This window comes from Podarcis muralis, chromosome 7 (genome assembly GCF_964188315.1).
Source record: "Podarcis muralis chromosome 7, rPodMur119.hap1.1, whole genome shotgun sequence".
NCBI classification, from domain to species: domain Eukaryota; kingdom Metazoa; phylum Chordata; class Lepidosauria; order Squamata; family Lacertidae; genus Podarcis; species Podarcis muralis.
In genome coordinates, this window is record NC_135661.1 from 24,470,601 (window position 1) to 24,490,736 (window position 20,136).

General features: G+C 46.5%; 1 protein-coding gene across 1 annotated transcript; it reads right to left on the reverse strand.

Moving 5' to 3' along the window:
• Positions 1–8,605: 8,605 nt before the first annotated feature.
• LOC114602449 (somatostatin-2) lies at positions 8,606–11,468 on the reverse strand. Its single transcript, XM_028740670.2, has 2 exons — positions 11,321–11,468; positions 8,606–8,844 (listed from the first exon to the last, which is right to left on the reverse strand). The coding sequence occupies exons 1-2, from the start codon at positions 11,420–11,422 to the stop codon at positions 8,620–8,622; spliced, it is 327 nt and encodes a 108-aa protein (XP_028596503.1). The 5' UTR covers positions 11,423–11,468; the 3' UTR covers positions 8,606–8,619.
• Between the last annotated feature and the right edge of the window lie 8,668 nt (positions 11,469–20,136).

The following is a 20,136-nucleotide window of genomic DNA, read 5'->3' on the forward strand; positions in this document are numbered from 1 at the left end:
TAGGGCCGAGGGAACATGCAAAGCTCCATCCGAAAAAAAGAATCGGAGGAGCGCATATGACAGAGTTTTGGCCTTGTTAAGTAGGTGTTGAATTTGGGCTTTCCACCCCAAATTGTGTTGAAAAATAACTCCTAGGTATTGAAATTTTAGGACTTGCTCAATTTTTGCTCCGCCAAGCTTCCATTCGTATAATCTCCGGCTTCTGGAGAAAATCAGGATCTTGGATTTAGCATGGTTGATGGTTAATTGGTTGAGTTGACAATACGTGGCAAAGATCTTCAAAGCTCTGGTTAGTCCAACACGTGTATAAGATAGAATTACCGCGTCGTCCGCATATAAAAGGAGAGGGCAGCGGTAGTCCGCAAGTCTAGGCGCGTGTGTACTTGGAGATGAGTTAACTAGGGATGCTCGCATGTCGCTGATGAATAGGTTGAATAGACAGGGAGCCAATATACATCCTTGGCGCACTCCCTTGTTTATTGGTATCGAATTAGTGAGGTCGCCCGCAGGAGTAAGTCTCACTCTAGCAAGGTTACCTTCGTGGAGCTGACTTATAAGCCATAGGAGTCTTCTATCAATGCCCTGTTTCGCAAGTTTCTCCCATAGAATATTTCTAGGAACGCTGTCAAAGGCTGCCTTTAGGTCTAAGAAGGCAGCACAGAGGTAGCCCCGGGGGGGAGAGGAGTACTTTCGTGCCAGATGGTAAAGAACTATCGCATGATCGGTTGTAGAGCGTTTAATTCTGAACCCTGCTTGTTCGTGGCCAATCTGATTAGTCTCATCTACCCATCGCAGTAGTTTAGTCAGCAAAAAGCTGGCATAAATTTTCCCTATGATCGAAAGGAGGCTGATGTTACGGTAGTTTTCCGGCTCCATTGGAGAACCTTTTTTATGAATTGGTACTATAATGGCCTCCTTCCATATTTTGGGGATGAGGCCAGAAGCGTTGATTGCATCGAAGGTTTTGGCCAAGATGCCAGCCCACCATTTTGGGTGTAGTTTAATGGCTTCAGCAGGGATCAGATCGGGCCCTGGGGCTTTACCCGGTTTCAGCTGAGCTATTAGCTTGGCTATTTCGTCAGGATCAGTGGAGGGCCAAATAGGTAGGTGGGTAAACAGATGCGTCAGGTGGTCGGAGGGAGCATCTGCCTGTGAGAAGCATTTCTTCAGGAACAGTTCCCATGTCGGTGCAGGGATGACTGCCCTTGGGTATTTCCTCACCCTTCTGTTGATCAAAGACCAGAATTCCCTGGATCTGTGTGATTTTGAAGCAGTAATCAAAGCCTGCCATCGATTGTGTTGCCACTCACGTTTGGCAATTTTCTGCGTGCGTTTGTAAACTAGCTTGGCTTGTGCATAACTAGCTGGCAGAGTAACTGCATCAGAGGTCTTATATACATTATATATAGCACGGAGGCGCTGTCTTGCTTGTTTACACTGAGAATTATACCAGGGGGCACCGTAAGTATATTCATTTCGATTTAATGTTTTGGGTGGTAGCCTGAAGAAGGACGTAAGATCAGTCGTATGATGGTGGAAGCATTTCAGCACTATGCTATGCTCGTCTGAGGCAGAGCCTATGTTGGGATGGGGCCCGAGGATTACTTTTTGAAAGAATTCCTGGTACCTTTGAGCCTGGGTCTCCGACCATTTGATTCCTCTTACTTGGAGAGATTCGTTGGTTACCATCTGGGTCGCATGTCTATGAGCCTCCGACTGCCAGTTCAGGGAGAGCTTGGCTACAAGGGGAAGATGATCACTAGATTGTATATTCTCAATCTTAAAGGTGGAAATGCACTTAAGTAGATCCCTGGAGACCAACAGGTAATCGAGGACGCTGTTTGATTTAACGCTCAGGTGGGTAAAATCCCCAGGAATGTCAGGGAGGCATGTGCCATTTAAAGGGACCAGATTTAAACGGATGGCCATTTGATAGAGGAGTACTCCAGCCTCATTTGCTCTGTGGTCTTTAGAAGTTCTCCTCATGATATGTTCCAGATCATAATTATCAAGGTTTGGAGTAACCCACCATTTGGCTTTGGTCAGCGAGTCCCAGTTTGCTGCTGTGCGGGCGTTGAAATCGCCACCTATTATGGCCGGGGTATTAGGAAACTTAACGTAGCATGAGAGCAGATGCTCTTCTAGCGAGCCCCATTTAGAGCCCAGTTCGGGGGAAGAACCCCCAGGTGGCAAGTAGACATTTGTAACTAGAAGTGAGATCTTTTCCCCCGCAATGAGCCCGGTAAGGGCGTAAGGAGGCAAGGCCTGCACTAGGGTAAGTTTAGAATGAAGGTTGAGGGAGATGCCTATTATTAGGCCCCCTTTAGGGCGGCCTCCTTTCAGGGAGGGGCAGGCAGGGAGTTCTAGAAGCTCAAAGCCATTTAGGACAATTTTCTCTACTTCCCACGATTCTTGGAACAAGATGATATGAAACAGGTTAATATACTCCAAGAATTCTGGATCAAGTTTTTTCCCCCTCCAGCCCGCAATGTTCCAGCTGAGGACTGATAGGGGGGAGTTCCTGTTGTGTCCAATTCGCTGTCATTTCAGGGAGAGATGTGTGTCCTTAGGGGGCAGGGCAGACCCCACAAAAAAGTCAGTTATTTTACTTTGCACGGCTGGCACCTGCTGAGGGTACCTTGTCTTGAAGTTGGTAGTGAGGTGTTCTGACTGGTGTAACAGGACGGGTCTCCTGCTGGCTGACCCAAGGGCGGACACTTCAGTGGGAAACTCCACAGGATTTGCTGAGACTGCCCCACCGCGAGGTCTAAAGATCGCCGATGAGACCATTTGATTTATATGTCCGGTCGGGTCTTCAATCAAATCCGGGCCATTTTTTGATGTAGGTGGAACACTCCCCTGGCCTGATGCTAGCGAAGATATTGGTGATGCTTGGGGTACTGGTACCGTTTGTATGTCGGGTCTATGCCGCTCAGGGGAATATGAGGACTCCAGTTCCGGCATTGATGGATTAGTTGGTAAGGAATTGTTTTGGTGGACGGAACTCTGGGCTACACTCTTCAGCGGGGAACTCTTGGAGGGCGAGTCAAAGTTCATCAGGAGTAGAGATGAGGGGCCTACTTGTGAGACCAAACCAGGGTCTGCCAAGCATCTGTGGGCTTTGCCCTCAAGTGGGGGAGGCATGGGTTTAGGAACTGGACTAAGGTAAGGAAGACTTCCTGCTTCTTTAAAACACGGCTCCGAAGAGCTGGCAGGATTATCCAGAGAAGTGAGCAGGACTTTTCCGTTCTTCTGGACATGTATGAGCTGATGATTAAGTACTTCTAGTCTATCAATTATTTCTTGTTGTTCCCTCGGTGGGAGGTCGCCAAAGGTGGCTAAAAGCTCTCTTTCCTCCGGCGGGGTCAGAAGATTACTTGCACCAGTGAGTTTCTTTAGAGCTCGTGGGGGCGTAGAGTAAATCCGGTTTCGGTGCGGATGGATGTCCTCCGGGAGAGGAGGCTCGATGTCCCGGGGTACTCCCGACCTCTCCGACAGAGTCCGCTCCTTGCCGTGACCGGCGAGTAGAAGGGGGTGGATCTTACTATCCATAAAAACTCTTGTTGGGGTGATATCGTACCTAGCCAAGAGTGATTTCTGCCTGATGATAGCTGAAGGGATCCTTGGAGAGTAAAACGCAAGCATCACTTTCTGTGGCCTGAAGTGCTGGTTCAAAGGTAATACTGCAATGAGATCACATTGTGTGGTTTCTATGTTTAGGAGATTGCTTAGATGCTTTTTGACCCCATCCAGAGTGAGCCACTTTGCTGACCCTGCCCCAATGTTTAGGCAGATTTTCTTAGGTTGCAGGGATAATGCTTGATGTTTCAGTGCAGGATTTGGTCTATATTTAGGAATCACACTTCCTTTTTTGGTTGAGGGTAAGGTTCTCCGGAACTTCAATTCCCCCGTATCTACAGATGGCTTAGGCTTTAACCAGAGGTTATCAATTTTCTGTTCGAGGTTACATAGCTGGGAGGATAGCACATCAATCTTCTTGAATATGCAATTTAGGGTTCTGACCACAAGATGGAGATGTTCATGTTGTTCTTGTCTTGCGCAGTCCTCGGTTCCGGTGACCTGTACCACCTTCAGTGGGACACTCCTTCCTCCTCCATTTGTAGTTTTAATCTGAGGTGAAAATAATTCCTCTGGTGTTGACGTTGTATCTGGGGACATTAGAGGGTAGAAACGGTTCTGGGTTTTCACCCTATAGCAGTGTTCTGTGGGGTCACTCCATTTGCCAGACACGGGGGGGTCGGTTTTTGTTTGTTTGGCTCTTGGGGAGGGCAAAGCCTCGTCACAGTCTCTTAGGCGTTTGCCTTGACCCATCGTTATGAGTCGTTTAAAATGAGTCGTTTAAAATGGATCGTTAAAAATAGCAGTGGTTAAAAGGTAATGAAAAGTAATAGAAATAGCAATACAGCTGAATGTGAGCTGGCGGGAGACCAGTGAGTCGAAGGCTGCTTCCGAGGCTGCCGGAGAATACAATTATCTGCTCATTAAAGCTGATTTACGATGCAGGCTTCACAGTTATCAGCAATGTGAACTCCTAGCATGGACTCCAACACCCTGGTACAATCTTCAGCAAGAACTTGAAAGGCTGGGAGCCACAACACAAATTTAAGGAGGATTCAAGATGAGCTCCGGCAAATGCGTCTTACCTCATCGCCATCTTGGAGACCTCCCCACACTACGTATTTTTGCAGCTCTTTGCAGCTGCAACCCAGATGTTGGAAAAGATGAACCTTTGTCACAATAACACTATACTTGTGATTCCCAACAACTGGAATTTGGAGGTGGGCTGCCTATGGCTAAGGAGGGTCCATTTATTTCTGGTAGCTACCTGGGAAGGCCCTTCTCCCAAGCATGGGGGAGGATGAGCAATCTCTTTCAGCCTTCTGTCTGGAGAGGCTTGGAAAAGCCAGCCAACTTAAGAACATAAGAAGAGCTTGGCTGCCGGTTCCAGCAGTCTATTTTCACAGTGGTCAACCAGCTGCTTCTTCTGGGAAGCCTGAAAGCAGCACATAAGTGCAACAGCTCCCTACGACTGGTATTCAGAGGCTATGGGCAGTATGGGATGTTAGGGGAGGGATAGTACCTCTGGTGGGGGACGCATTGTGCTCCTTCTGGGATAGTTTGTTTACTTTAGGTCCTCACCCTGCACTCAGCTCTCACTCACCTATGGCTCCAAGAAGCTGTCAGCTTGTGACAATGGCCACACTCTGGGAATGGCTTTGAATGACCAGCTAAACCAGGTGAGGGGTATCTGATGGGTCTCAAACACTCACTGAGTTAGGGACTTCCCTTGCATGTAAAGACAGTCTCTGGAGAATTGAGCAGACAATGCCAATTGTGCTGGTCCCGTGGGCAGATTGAGAGACGAGGTCCTAGTCCAGTCCGAGGTTGAAGGAGCAATATGGAAGCAGTCCATAAAAGCTGAGGCTGGGTGCAGGGCAGTTCAGGCAGGAACTGGCGACCAACAATGTTGCTTCCACAACCCGGGACTGGTGCTGGCTGGCTTTTATCTGCCCCGTGGCACAGGGCAGCCATGATCTTCAGATGACTTGCCTCTCCTGGCCTGGAGGCGAGCACTTCTCCTGAGGGAACTTAGTTCCCTCCACCTCTCTGCCCTAAGCCTCTGCAGCCCAGGAGAGGCTGGAGGGTTACCGGACCCAGAGGCAACCTCAGCTTCCTCTGACGGGGCTGAGAGTGGAGCACCTGCAGGCAATGGGTCCTCCATCACCTCAGGAGCCAGAGCAGACTCAGCTGGTGCCTGCACCTGAGGATCCAGCACAGGTGAGGACCCTTCGGGCTCATGCCCCAGCCCCGGCTCAGCTGGTTCTGGAGGCGGGGAACCCTGTGCAGGCTGGGATTCCTCAGGTTCAGCCTCCAAGTCTGAATCCCAGGCCATCACACCAATAGTGGGTCCAACAGTCAAGTAGGTGGTTTCTGCACATGCTGTAGAGGGAAGTGGGGGGCAGATGGGGCTCATCAACCTGGGAAGAAAGCCCTAATAGGAGGACAACTGATCCTAAACCTCTACTGCCTTGAGGGATATCTTCGGGAGAAGAAAAGGCTAACGCATAAACCTTCACAAATCTGGAGTGGAGTCCCTAAGATGACTCCTCCCAGCAAGTCCTGCAGCCAAGCTGGTGCCAAATGTGCTGCTCTGCTTTCCTTTGGACTACATCATTGAGGCTGAGAGGGGGTCTTGTTGTCTGGGCAGCCCAAGACCTTCATACACACTGCCCAGGCTTGCACCCCAGGAAGGACACTTTGGTGCTGCTAATGCAGAAGCGTACTCCATTGTCTGGTGAGACAAATGGAGGCCAACTGCCTTGGACAGTAGAGCATAGCCAGAGCCTTTCCCTCCTCCATTAATTTGTCGCATCTTTTAAAGCCATCCAAGGTGGCGGCCATTGCTCCCTCTCACGGGAGCAAACGTTATCATTTTACTCTGTGCATTTTGATCTGTCCGGAATCCAAGTCGGGAAGCAGGCTTACGAAGGACGTGCCGCGGTAGTAAGGAAAAAAAGGGAAAAACAAATATCAGGTCATATTCCCATGGCGCCCATTGGTCATGCTTTATTTGTGGATGGAACCATCATGAAACCAAAAGTTTGAAACATTGGATGAAGATTTTTTATTTCTTAAAAAAAAGAGAGAGAGCAAAAGAAACCCCACAAGATGGACAGATGCTTTTAAAAACAATGGCTGGTTGAGGGTTTTTTTGTTTTTTGTAATTTAGTGAGGCCAGAGATGATGCACAATGTGGGGGCAGAGCCATTGTCTCAACTGCTCCCTTGTTTCCATGTCCCTTTCAACAGCCCTGTTTGATCTGCAGAGACTGACATGTGGTCGGTTATTTTCTGCTCTGTGTTGCAAAGTCCCCCAGCAACAACCCTCAGTCTGCTCCATGCCAGATAAAAGAAATCCATTTCAGTCTCTGTCACAAAAGTACACACACTCATCTGTGGATTTCTATTAAAAACAGTGGGAAGTCTTTAAGTTTTGTTTGGTGTACACTTACTGAAATGCATGGACCTAAATTAGGCCACCTTCATATCATAACAGTATCATAACACTTTAAACAGTCGTTGGCTTCCCTGAAAGAATCTTGGGAGCTGTAGTTTGTTAAGGGAATTGAGGGTTGTTAGGAGACCCCTCTTCCCCTCCCAGAGCTGCAATTTGCAGAGTTCCCTCATGATTGTTAAACCACTCTAGGAATTGTAGATCCGAAAGGGGAATAGGGGTCTCCTAACAACTTTCAGTACCCTTAACAAACTACAGCTCCCGGAATTCTTTGTGGGAAGCCATGACTGCTTAAAGTGGTAGCATAGTGCTTCAAATATGTGAATGTGGCTTTAGTCATGCTTTTACATTCCAGTGGGTCTACTCTAAGTAAAAGTTGACTGCAGCCCACAAATCCTGAATACCCCTAGTCCAGTGATTTATCCCAGATGTGGGAATTGAGGAGCTGTGTAGAAGATAAGGTTGCCAACTCATGGGGGAAAATAATCTGGAATGCTCCTATGCCTTTAACAGCACCTGTTGATTTGCAGAAAGCAGGGGGTGAAAGCTTTTTGCAGCACGGAGATAAGCAGTGCTATATGCCAATGCCTGCACATCAAACAATGGTTAAAGGCAGAGGAGCATAGTTTGGTAACAAAGTTGGCAGCTCTGATGGGACATCAGCAGCCAGAAAGGTTTCTTTCTTCGTTCAGTGGAGGGAAACAATTTCTGCAAATGCATTACTTTCCCTTACGTTTCTATGGCTAGGGGCCTACAGTCCATGGGTTGCATGATTACCGTAATTACAACCAAATAATAATTTTAGCCTGAGGAATGGGTGAAATTGTCAATTTCAGTTTCTCACTGTTTCTTATTTTTCTTGTGTTTCATTTGCCACATTAGTTTATGGTGAGCACACTACAACTCTCCGTGAACATTCAACAGCATTTGGGTGCAAATTTCTTCTGATATACACATTTTTTTGTACATGGTTTTGCCTGATATAAGCATTTTGCAAAGGAATTGCCCCTAATATTTTTATAGTGTTTTTATATGCTTTTTTCAGTAACACAATACATTTTTTAAATGCACACTTTGCCCCGATATAACATATTTGCAAGAATTCTTGGCTGGAGAACTGCATTTCCAAAATTCAGGGAAGTGCGAATTTTGAAAGACGACTGTGTTTCGGGTCACACATTGTTTTGGAAAGTGCAAATCAGATCTACTCTGAGTGGAGTTAATGTTGGACACAATTTATTATCATTGGGTTTTTTTTAGAGCGTTTGTACCCCATTGTCCAGCCAAGAAGTCTTCCAAGAACAGCTTTCATAGAACTAATTGAAACAAGACAATCCCTGCCCTCAGGCTTAAAGTTTTAAATACATAGCACAAAAGGAAAGAGGGACTAGGGAGGAGGAGGAAGAGCTGCAGATCAAACTTCTGTTAAAGAGACGGGAGCAGGCCAGGCCTATTAATCCCCACCCACCCCTGCCACCAAGTTGGCAACCCTACACAGCGAGAGAAGAGTCGGAGCCCCCCCCCCCCGATCCACGAGCAAATACAAGGGGAAGGCTGGGGAATGAGTGCTTGGTGCTGGTGGTATTAGCAGGCAGTGAATGTTTTCCAGAAGAAGTTTTTACAGGGGGCTTTGCGATCCCTCTGGGTGAGCTGGGGTAACCTCCCCAACACAGAGGGCTCTTCCTCCAGGTTGCTTTCCAGCAGGTCTTCCGCGTCGGAGGAAGCCGTCCCATCACGGCTCACGTCCACCCCGTCCAGTAGATCTGCCAGCATTTTCAGGATCAGACCTTTTCGGGCTTTGGTTTGCTCCTGCAATCACAAAGCAAGCAGTAGCAGTAGCAAGCAGAGGGCAAAGAGAAAGCAGGAAAGTGAGTCCCTGCCGCCTTGCTGGAGAGTGTAAAGGGGTTTTAAAAACAGAGAGTCACTGTGGGAAATAAAATACATGGAGAACGTAAGAAGCGCCTGGCTGCTGGATCAGACCAAAGATCCATCCCAGTCTAGCACCCAGCTCTCAGAAAGGTCAGCCAGGTCATACAAAGGCTGAGAGCCAGTGTGGTGTAGTGGTTTGAGTGCTGGACTAGGACCTGGGCGACCTGGGTTCGAATCTCCACTTGCCCATGAAGCTCACTAGGTTCCTGTCTTCTCTCAGGCTAACCCACCTTGTTGTGAGGATGAAATGGGGTGGGGAGACGAACCAGGTATGGCTACTTGGAAGGAAGGTGGGATTGAAATATATTATCATAATTGGCATCAACCGGATTCTCATTTCTCCTTCTACCTGATATTTTTTAACTGGAGGTGCCAGGGTAGAATCTGAAACCTTCTTAATGCAAGCTAGGTGCTCTGCCATTGAACTGCAGCCTTTTGCAATACTGCATCAGGTTGTTGGTCCATCTAGCTCAGTACTGCCTGCACTGAATGGCAGCATCTCTCCAGGCAGAGGATATACCTGGAGATGCCACAGGTTTAACCTGGGACCTTCTGCATGCAAAGCATGAGCTATGGCCCTTCCCTGAAGACACAGAAACATAGGGTGCTGCCTTATACCAAGCGAGATCCTTGGCCTGCCTAGCTCAGTATTGTCTGCACTGACTGGCAGCAGCTCTCAAGCAATTTCAGGTATGGGGCCAGTCCTACCTGGTGATGCCAGGGATCAATGCTGGGGCCCTTCTTCATGTAAAGCAGCTAATCTAGTTTGAAAAGTTCTGCTCTAACCACTGAGATACAGCCCTTCACCAAGACTTCACCCCCCCTCACTTTTAGCTTCCTTTGAAGTTTGTGTCTGATATTCATGTTTTGCTTGTTTTATCCTGTTCCTGGTTTTATCCTATAGAATATATCCATTCCCCCACCTCTCTTGAGCCACTTTTGTGGGGGCTGCTTTTCCGGACTGAGAAGAAACATGCAAATGGCTTTTTATAAACATAAATAAAATTTCAGAACAGCACAGCAGACAGGGATTTGACACAGGCAATGTCCCCAGGAAGCTACATAGATGGGGTTTCTGCATTTCACCCTGCTGTTAAGGATTCATAGACTTATGCTCAGCAAAGAATGCATGTGTGGTGGAAGGGAAATGGAATGCAGGCTTCACTGCCTAGTAGTTTTAATCTCCCTGATCAAATAAAGATGCTAGTTCATAAGAGACAGAGCTAAATTGCGCAGCGTGACAGCGCGAAAAGGCATTTAAAATTGGAGATAGTAATAGCTTAGCTCATTCCCTGGCACACAACAGTAAGCTAATATCACTACCCTCAGCATACGTGAGTCAATTTTTATTTTAGCCCTTTGTGCCTTTGTAAATTATAGTTGCAATCTCAAACACCTGAGAGCAAGCTCTATTGATTTCAATAGGACATTCAAGTTGACATGTTTAGGACTGTACTGCGTACCCCCTCCTGCCCACATACTTCCCAGTGGTGCATTTAACCACAGGGAGAAATGTAACAGGTGTAGTCCCCACCTCTCTAAAAAAAATTGGGGGGGAACCACACCTGTTGGATTTCAATCAGGAAAAGGAGCAAACAAACAGTAGTCAGGAGAACACTGCCTTATCTTGAATCAGACCTTTGGTCTGTCTAGTTCAGTATTGTCTACACTGACTGGCAGAAGTTATCCAGGATTTCAGGCAGGGGATACTCCCAGCCCTTCCTGGAGATGCTGGAGATTGCACCTGGGAACTCCTGTTTGTGAAGAAGATGCTCTACCACTCAGCTGCAGCACCACCCCAGAGGACTGTTTTGCCACTGCTGACATCCTTTCTAAACAAGAGGCATGCATTTAACTAAAAGCCCTTCTCTCCTCTCTCTTGCTTTGATGGACCCACTCTCCTTCCCTCTCCTTCTTTCTGTTTCTTCTCTTCTCCTTCCTTCCCTTAGCCTGCAATCCAGCCTCCACTTACCTGGGAATAAGTCTTGCTAATTGAGCCAGGCAGGATCCCGGGGTTGCACTGCAAAATATTTCGTTCTCTCTGCATTCCGATGCTAGTCCTTAGTTTGAGTTTGGTATTATTTACTCAAGAAAAGAAGACAGCAACCTTGGAAAAAACTCTTCTTCGGTATTTGACTTATTCCCCTTTTGCTCACTTTCTTTATTCCTCAGATCTCCCCATTATTTACATCTGTTCGTACTCCCCTTTCCATCCCCTCCAAAAGCCTCCCTCTTGTGCACAGTCTCCTCTCCTCCACCAGGCGGCTTTACCCATCTTTTAAAGCACCAGAAACCTTAAAAGCCTTCTGCACAAACCCCTAGAATTTTAAAGGAAAGATGTCCCTTTTCAACTCACCCTGCTGCTCTGTACAGAAAACTTATCCTCCCCGGGCAAGGCAGATGCTCTCATGCTCCACACCAGCAGCAGAACAGCGATGAGCCTGGCCACCAGCTGCATGGCGGAGGTTCCCCCAGAAGCTCCTTGGTTCTAAGGCTAAGAGGTACAGAGCTGTTCCCTAGTCTTGTCCTCAAGAGCGGGATGCGGCACCTGCTTTTTATAAAGCCCTCCCTGAGCTGTGCCTGAGTGACGCAGGCAGTCAAATCCACCCGGGAAGCCAATGGCACTTTGGTGGATAGTCAGCACCAGCCTCTCCGTGGGTGAAGACTAGTGATCCGGAGGAAAGACAAGTCCAGGGGCACATTTTGAATTGAAAGAAGGGAAAACAACAACAGAGGGAGACATGTAATCGTTTTATTTTACTTAGCCTCTCCTAAAATACATCTGAAGTTGGAAAGAGTTTGCATAGCCATGCCCTCCAATATTGCTCAGATGAAAATAGGGACATTTCTCTCTTACCCCCAACTGACCCCCCTCAACCCCCATTTTCTATCAGAAGCATTTTCTATCAGAAGAAGGGCAAGAGCCACCGCTACTACACTAACGGGACACAGCACACACGCCCTTCACCATCCTGAGAAAAACCCCTTACCCTCATTTCATTGTATTCTTCAGTAGGTTTACAAAAAGGAAAACACACACCGACAAATAGGGACAGTGTGGGATCAAATCAGAAGCTGGGATGGCTTTCATAAGTCCGCAATGGTCCCGGGAAAACCGGGACGCTTTGAGGGCATGCATATCTTGCTGAGTTGCGAGAAGCAATCAAACTCATGACAAGAACCTGCATCAGAACAAAAGCCTCTCTGGTCCAGCATCCTGATCTCTCAGTAGCCAACCAGATGCCGTAGTAGGAAGCTTGCAAGGAGGACCTGATCATGAGAGCTCTCTGCCCACCTGTGATTCCCAGACACTGGCATGTAGAGGCATACTGCCTCTTAGAGTGATAGCAGAACATAGCCATCATGGTTAGCTGATAGTCTCACCTTCCATTACTTTGCCTAACACTCTTTTAAAGCCATTCAAGCTGGTGGTCTTCATTGCATCCTGTGGGAGGGAGTTCCAGAGTTTAGCTATGCATCATGTGAAGAAATACTTACTTTTTCCTGCCCTGAACCTTCCAACATTCAGCTTCTTTGGATGGTTCCTCCACAGTATTATGAGAAAGTCCTACCTTCTTTTCTATGTAAGAACATAATAAGTCTGGCTGCTAGATCAGACCAATAGCCCATCTAGGTTACACATAGAGGTTAGTACAGAGCAAGACTGGTCCAAAGTAAGTCCCCTTGTGCTCATTGAGGGTTACTCCCAGGTAAGTCTGTGATGGATCATAGCCTTTCTTGTGCAACCACTTTCAGAACTAGCTGCTGCCTCCTGCCAGGTCTCAGCTGGGGAGTGGGAGTCCAGGAGGCTCTGCCCTTACCTTGGTTCAGGCTCCATCTGCAAGTGAGAAGCTGGGATCCTGCAACGTGGCTAAGTAGGGGCCAACTGCACCCAGGGTGAGTTCAGCCTCAGACATCGAAGCAGAATCAAAGCTACATAAAACAATGCACATCTAAAAGCTCAGCAAAATTCCAAAGCGAGAAAGGAAACTCTCAGATCTTTGCTTAAATCTTCTAAAAACAATTTCATAGCTGTTTTATCAAATGCAGCTCCAATAACCAGTACGGGTTGACATTTATTTGTGCAAAATGCTCTGCACAACTGCCAGCAAACTAATATATTTTACATAATTAGTATTAAAAAATATATGCAGAAACAAACATGTCCGCTGGCTCCCACCCATGAATATCCAGTGGTTAATTCGCCCAGAGCCTGAAGGGCAGCCTATACCACTTGTCTGGTACGGGACCTATGTCCACTCTCCATCCATACTTACTCCAGCATCAGCCCACAAATATCCACACAGCTTTTGTCAATGGCCTTCTGAAGGTCAATTTCAATCAGCTTATGTGCACAAACTTCAGCCTCCTTCAGCCCTGCGGCACCCCGGGCTTCCACATGCTAATCACAGCTTCTGCCAGGTCCATCACCAGCTTCCAACCATGGATATCTGCCGCTTTCAAGCCGCGGTCCTGCTCAGAAGGTACACTTGCCTTCTCGTTGCTCCACAGCATCTCATTGACGGATGATGGCCTCCTTCCATTTGGCACTTCGCCTCCATGCGGAAGGAGATCACCAAGTACTGAATAACACAACTGTTGTCCACTGTGTCCTTTTTAAGCTTTGCCTTGGGCTTTCCCCTTGGGCCGCTTTTGTATATCCACTGAGCTACCATGTGCATTTGTGACATCACAGGGCGTCCACAGCCAATAACAGCAGCTGGAGAGGCATCATCATCATCATGTCCTCAGGCCTCACAATGGTGGGTGCAGCTCAGCAGCCATTTCCCCTTTGCTTATTTGCTATGTACAGCTCACTCCTTATCTGTAATGACATCAGAGAAAGGCATGCCTTCCCATTTTGATTCTCTGGCATCCTATCTGCATAACCTAGCAATTCCAAAATATAGACGCGCTTTTACTCTTGCAAGATTGAATGTATTATACTTGAGGTATGATTCCAACAGATCCCACACGAAAAACGCTTATGTCCCTGTGGAGATGGCAGTACCGAATCGGTGGCGCGTGCCCTTCTGGCTTGCACTCGAGGAATGAGATTATCACCCCTTTTTTATTGTCCATTCTGGGTCGCCCAACCACTGCCACAGTGTCCTTTCTCTTGGCAGATCAAGATGAGCAGGTGGCAGCAAAGGTTGCAAGGCTTTTAGCAAGGGCAATCAGAATAAGATCCACCACTTGACTGCTGATTCAGGACTCTAAACTGTGTTTTATATAATCACCTTTTTATTTCTGTTCTGTGTATATTGCAGTTTTCTTTTGTTGCTGTGGCCTATGGCTGACGCAAATAAAGATTCATTCATCAAAGCAGAATTGGTCCCAAGCCCAAGGGAAGGGTGGATGGGAACTCAGCCTAGCCAGAGGAATGCCCAACTACAGGTAAGGACTCATTGGGAGTAGGGCCTTCCTCAAGGAGACCTCTGGAGAGAAGGGAGCTGACAGGAGTTGGGGTGTGGCTTTAGTAGCTCCACATCAAAAACCCCAGGGCAGAAATAGAAGAGTTGTTGGAACAAAGTCTCTGTATCACTTCTGTGCACAACCCAACCATGGACTGCTCTGACTTTGACACTAACCTGGACTCTGCTTACTTGGACTTTGATCTTGGATGGGCCCTGGATACTGCTTTGTTTGCTGCCCCATTGGTGTTGCTGCCTGTCTACCCAGGGACCTCTTCTTCACCCCAGGATCTGATAATAACATTCTCCAGTGGGCTGCATGATTGTGATATCTAACTGCAACAGAACACATGTGCTTTTCCCCTTGGGACAGAGATACCTTTCTGTGCAGATCCATGTCTAAACTTCCACGTGTTCCCAAGTGCTTTTGGAGAATGCAGTGTGGCTCTTGTGTTCAGAACCACTCCCCCCTTTGAAGGTTAGTGCTCTTCTCTTCAGCAGACACACTCTTAGCTCAGTATATTTATACCCCTGACTGCCACTGGGGTACGTCGCCCCAGACATTGCAAACTTCCTTCCACTCTTCTTTGTTAGGTTGATTGCTGTTGTTTTCTTTTGTTGTGCTGTGTCCTTTGAAAGCCTGCTTCTGGGTTTTAATCCAGGAGTAATTAAAAAGCATTGTTGAATGATGACGTTCACTCCCACAAGATATAGTGATGACCTCCGACTGGGATGCTTTGAAAGAGGATGAGACAAATTCATGGAGGAGGGGAGGGCTATTGATGGCTACTAGCCGCAATAGCTGTGTTCTACCTCTGAAACCTCACATACTCCATTCTTTAGACAACCAGGCACCCTCCAGATGCTTGTGCCGGCTGGGGCGGATAGAGGCAGTAGTCCAAAAGATCTGGCAGGCACTGAAGGCTGATCTGGATTGAGCAAGGCTGGAGAACCCTGGGGCCCTCCAGATACTGTCGCAATGGCCAGGGAGGGAGGTTGGTTGGGGAAGACTGCTTTAAGCCCATACACAATTCAAACCATCTCTCTTTAATGTGCAACAGAGGCTCTGTAATCTGCTAATCTCCCCCTTAGGCTGGAAATCTTTTGAGAGCAATGCCTAGGTTTGTTTTTCTGCATCCATGAACACCCCACTGGCTCCTGCTCCCCTCTTCATCTGCACCACGATGGCACCTGTTGTTGTTTTTTAATTTTTAAAACTACTACTGTGCTTCCTGTTGTGAATATTAAGTATGTGAAATGAAGCAAAGGATATCCAAGGCAGGGCTGCTGAAGTTATTCTTATTATTTTTATTAAAAAAGAGCGTATGAAAGCTAATTGCACTTGCATATAAATAGAGGTTTTAAAGAATATTGTCCTCTTCGTGATTGCAATGTAAATATTAAATACTCAATAACTGGAGGCCTGGAAATGAGAGGAAGTTACCTAAGATGTCCCAGTAGGATGTTAAATTGAGTTTCTTTTCCCTGAGACACACACACAATATTGCAGTGCCTTCTGAGAGTTATTCCATGTTCAAAACCTTAATCTGCTTGCAGTGAGTGGGGCACCACTCCTGACATTGTGCCTGCTCATCTGGCTGTGTCCCAACCAGCGAAGTCTGAAGGGGGAGCCAGTTGTACTTCTGAAGGATCCTTCACTTAACAAGGTATTTGTTTAGAGCACTTAAATTGGAGTCTTCAGCCAAAAAGACTCCCAGACCAGCCTACCTGCAACTGAGCAAAACAATTCTCTGCAGTCTTACTATCTAAAGGGCACAGCATGAAAGGAAAGAGAGACAGGGAGGGCAGAGGGAGGAAGGAAAAAACAAACAAACGCAAGCACCAATTCTTAAAGTAAAATAGCAGTTCTTGTAATGAACAGCTGAGATGGAAACCAGCTGAGCAGCAAGAGGAGCCTGATGGAGGTGGTCTTTCAGAAGAGCTGGTGGCAAGAGCCTTCTGCTTATCACCGAGAGCCCATGGGGGCAAGTGGCTACTGGATGACAGGTACAGGAGATGAGGATTGACGGAGTACAGTGCTGTGCCAAAGACTTCTCTTGGCATTCTCCTTCTTCTGCAACCCTCTGCATAGGGATTTCAAAGACGTAATTTCTGAAAGGCGACACTTTGTCCTTGATCTTAGGCAAATAAAAAAAAGAAAAGAAAACTGGTAATGGAGAGCTGTTATAAGGGGATACAATGAGATTCAGATAAGAGGGATCTGAGGAAGTCAGTTAACAATGAAAGATAAATTGGGTTGTACAAGTAATATGTGTTTACATTTTTTTTGGTTTGTTTTTCTTGTTTTAGTATCATAGTATGTTTTCTCTGCTTAAAAAGTAGAGACATCACCTTGCCAACAAAGGTCCGTATAGTTAAAGCTATGGTTTTCCCAGTAGTGATGTATGGAAGTGAGAGCTGGACCATAAAGAAGGCTGATTGCCGAAGAATTGATGCTTTTGAATTATGGTGCTGGAGGAAACTCTTGAGAGTCCCATGGACTGCATGAAGATCAAACCTATCCATTCTTAAGGAAATCAGCCCTGAGTACTCACTGGAAGGACAGATCCTGAAGCTGAGGCTCCAATACTTTGGCCACCTCATGAGAAGAGAAAACTCCTTGGAAAAGACCCTGATTCTGGGAAAGATGGAGGGCACAAGGAGAAGGGGACGACAGAGGACGTGATGGCTGGACAGTGTTCTCGAAGCTACCAGCATGAGTTTCACCAAACTGCGGGAGGCAGTGGAAGACAGGAGTGCCTGGCGTGCTCTGGTCCATGGGGTCACGGAGAGTCGGACACGACTAAACGACTAAACAACAACGTTTTCTTTTGCGTGTTTTTTTCCTTCTATGTTATAATTGTGGGAAACTTAATATATATATATATTTAAAGCACTTTTTTTTTGCTCAACAACTTTGGGGTTTGTCTAAAACCAGGAGTGCCCTGGTTTTTACTTTTTGAAATGTGGCAACCCTACCTCTGCCCAGCAACTGCTGTTAAAATACGTTGCATTCCGAAACCATCAAAGGGGAAAGTAAATGTTGGCGAAATTATTATGGGTGGGTGCAAAGTTTTTGTTGCACTTGCTTTACTTTCAAAATGTCCTGCCTTTCCTTCTATAAACCGCCTCGCTGGTGGTATGCACTCTGCAGCCTTCATTGCAACCTGCATTTCCAGCAAACCCAATGGTGGACTCAGGTAGGTAGGGGGAGGCAGCCTCCTTTATTCAGAGAAAGGACTGTGCCCAGTGGCAAAACCACTGCTTTGCTTGTAAAACGCCCTAGGTTCAATCTCTGCCTTTGCCAGGTAAGGCTGGGATAAGGATCAGAAATCCTGGATAGCTGCCACCAACCAGGGTAGACAAAACTGACCTAGATGGACCAATGGTCTGATTCAACAACAACAACAATCTTTATTACGGTCCAAAGACCCAACAAATCGTTACAAAGCAATACACAATTCATACAGCCTACCTCCGGGTTAAACACGTATTTTGTTCAGAATATACGGATCATTGGTTCAACCACCGATAAAAACTTTGCCACTGCTAATGTTCTAGCATTTGTCCGGTCTTCCAATAGGAACCTGACATAGTGAGCCTCTGATTTTCCCGGGAAAGGTGCCAGCAAGGGTAGTATCAGTTCAGCCCTGGCTTGCTCATATTTTGCACAGTGCAACAAAATATGTTTTATGGAATCAATGTCTTGAGCACACGAGCAAAGTCTGTCCTGGTAGGGAACTCCTCTCAACCTGCCATCCAACACTGCAGAAGGAAAGAAGTTTAGTCTGGCTTTGGTAGTTTGGTACTGTCAGGTTTTTAATGTAAGATGTTAACTAAAAGACATGCCCATATTGCCAGCGGACTCACTGATTCAGTATAAGGCTCTTCAAGGAAGAGCCAGAGCTCAGTGGTAGACCACCTGCCTTGCATGCAGAGCATCTCCTGTTCAATCCTCAGCATTTCAGCACCCCAGTCTGATTCCCTGGATTGCTGCTACCAGTCAGTGTTACCTATATGGCACTGGCTGGAGACTGCTGGTGCCTTCTCCCTGCGGTAGGCTAAAAGTCTGCAGCCAGGTAGTGCTGTGAAAGAAACATTGGCGAGCTGCTGCCAGTCAGTGTAGACAATACTGGTCCTGGTGCTGAAATCCCAAGGGAGCAGAAAAGACTATTTATGTATGCGACCACGGCTGCATGGATGTTATTGGCCCAGAGATGGAAAGAAGACCAAGTCCCCACCAGAGAAGAATGGCAGATGAAGTTGATGGACTATGCTGAAATGGCTAAAATGATGGGAAGAATCAGAATTCAAGAAGACCAAAATTTTAATAGGGAATGGGGAAAATCTTAAAGACCATTGTAAAGAGTTAAAACCATTAGTAGGATTGGAGTATCACTTGTAGTTTAAGCGTGAATTCTGGATACAATGGAGATGGAAAAGATTTTGGACTATTATAAAAATGCAGAAGGAAATGATAAAAAAACAGGACCCACAAAGGGGTGGATGGAAGCCCAGGAGATTCCTTGGAATCTTGTTTTTTTCATGATTTATGTTTGATATATCTCTGTAAAATTTTAATTTGAAAAACCAAATAAATATGATGATGATGATGATGATGATGAAGGAGCGTCTCCACCTCCATATTTCTGCCGGACACTGAGGTCCAGCCCCGAGGGCCTTCTGGTGGTTCCCTCACTGTGAGAAGCCAAGTTACAGGGAACCAGGCAGAGGGCCTTCTCAGTAGTGGAACGCCCTCCCACCAGATGTCAAAGAGAACAACAACTACCAGACTTTTAGAAGACATCTGAAGGCAGCCCTGTTTAGGGAAGCTTTTAATGTTTGATGTATTACAATATTTTAATATTTTGTTGGAAGCTGCCCAGAGTGGCTGGGGAAGCCCAGCCAGATGGGCGGGGTATAAATAAATTATTATTATTATTATTATTATTATTATTATTATTATTATTATTATTGACAATATTGGGCCTGCTATATGAAAAGGATACAAAGCATTTTTCTACAGGTTCGATTCTTTTAAGGGAAGTATATATCACCCTATGTATATTTGCTGTCTTTTATAGCCTTGAGCTAAAGCATGGAGATGGGCTCTCACTGCCATAGCATTCAGTCCTTCCTCTGGCTTGGCTGAATGTGTCGTGTGGAACTCTGCCACGCCCTGTGTGCTATGGGGGGTCCTTCTCGCATGCCACTTCCCGAGACATCAACACACCAGGAGGCTCGTGCGTTCACAACTGCATAGCTATGCTGTGCGATTCTGGAGAACCCCGCCTTTCCCCGTAATAATGGACGTGATGAAGGGCTGCTGGTTAATTAGCATATTTAATTAACTGCAAGCCTTACCTTCAAGCTTATTGTTTGAGTCGGCAAAGGGGAACTCTGGGTGACCAACTGCAAATTTGCCTCCCAGCTAAGCTCTGTAAGCCTTTGAAAAGACAACGCGGTGGGGGGAATTGGATTTCTCAATGCATATTTAAAAATGCTACCCGTAAGGAATGAAGACTTTGGGAATCACTCCTAACAAGGGGCTGTATTCAATTTTGATCTTACTCAGAGTAAGCACACTGAAGTTTATGGACCGTGGCTAACTTATGTCCATTAATTTAAATGGGCCACAGCGTTAGACTTAGTTGGACAAAACCCAAAATTATTACTGTTACAGGTGGCACATAATATTTTTTCCTCAGTTGTAAGAAACCAATCTTTTAGCACTTGCACTTTGGAACTCCCTGCCTAT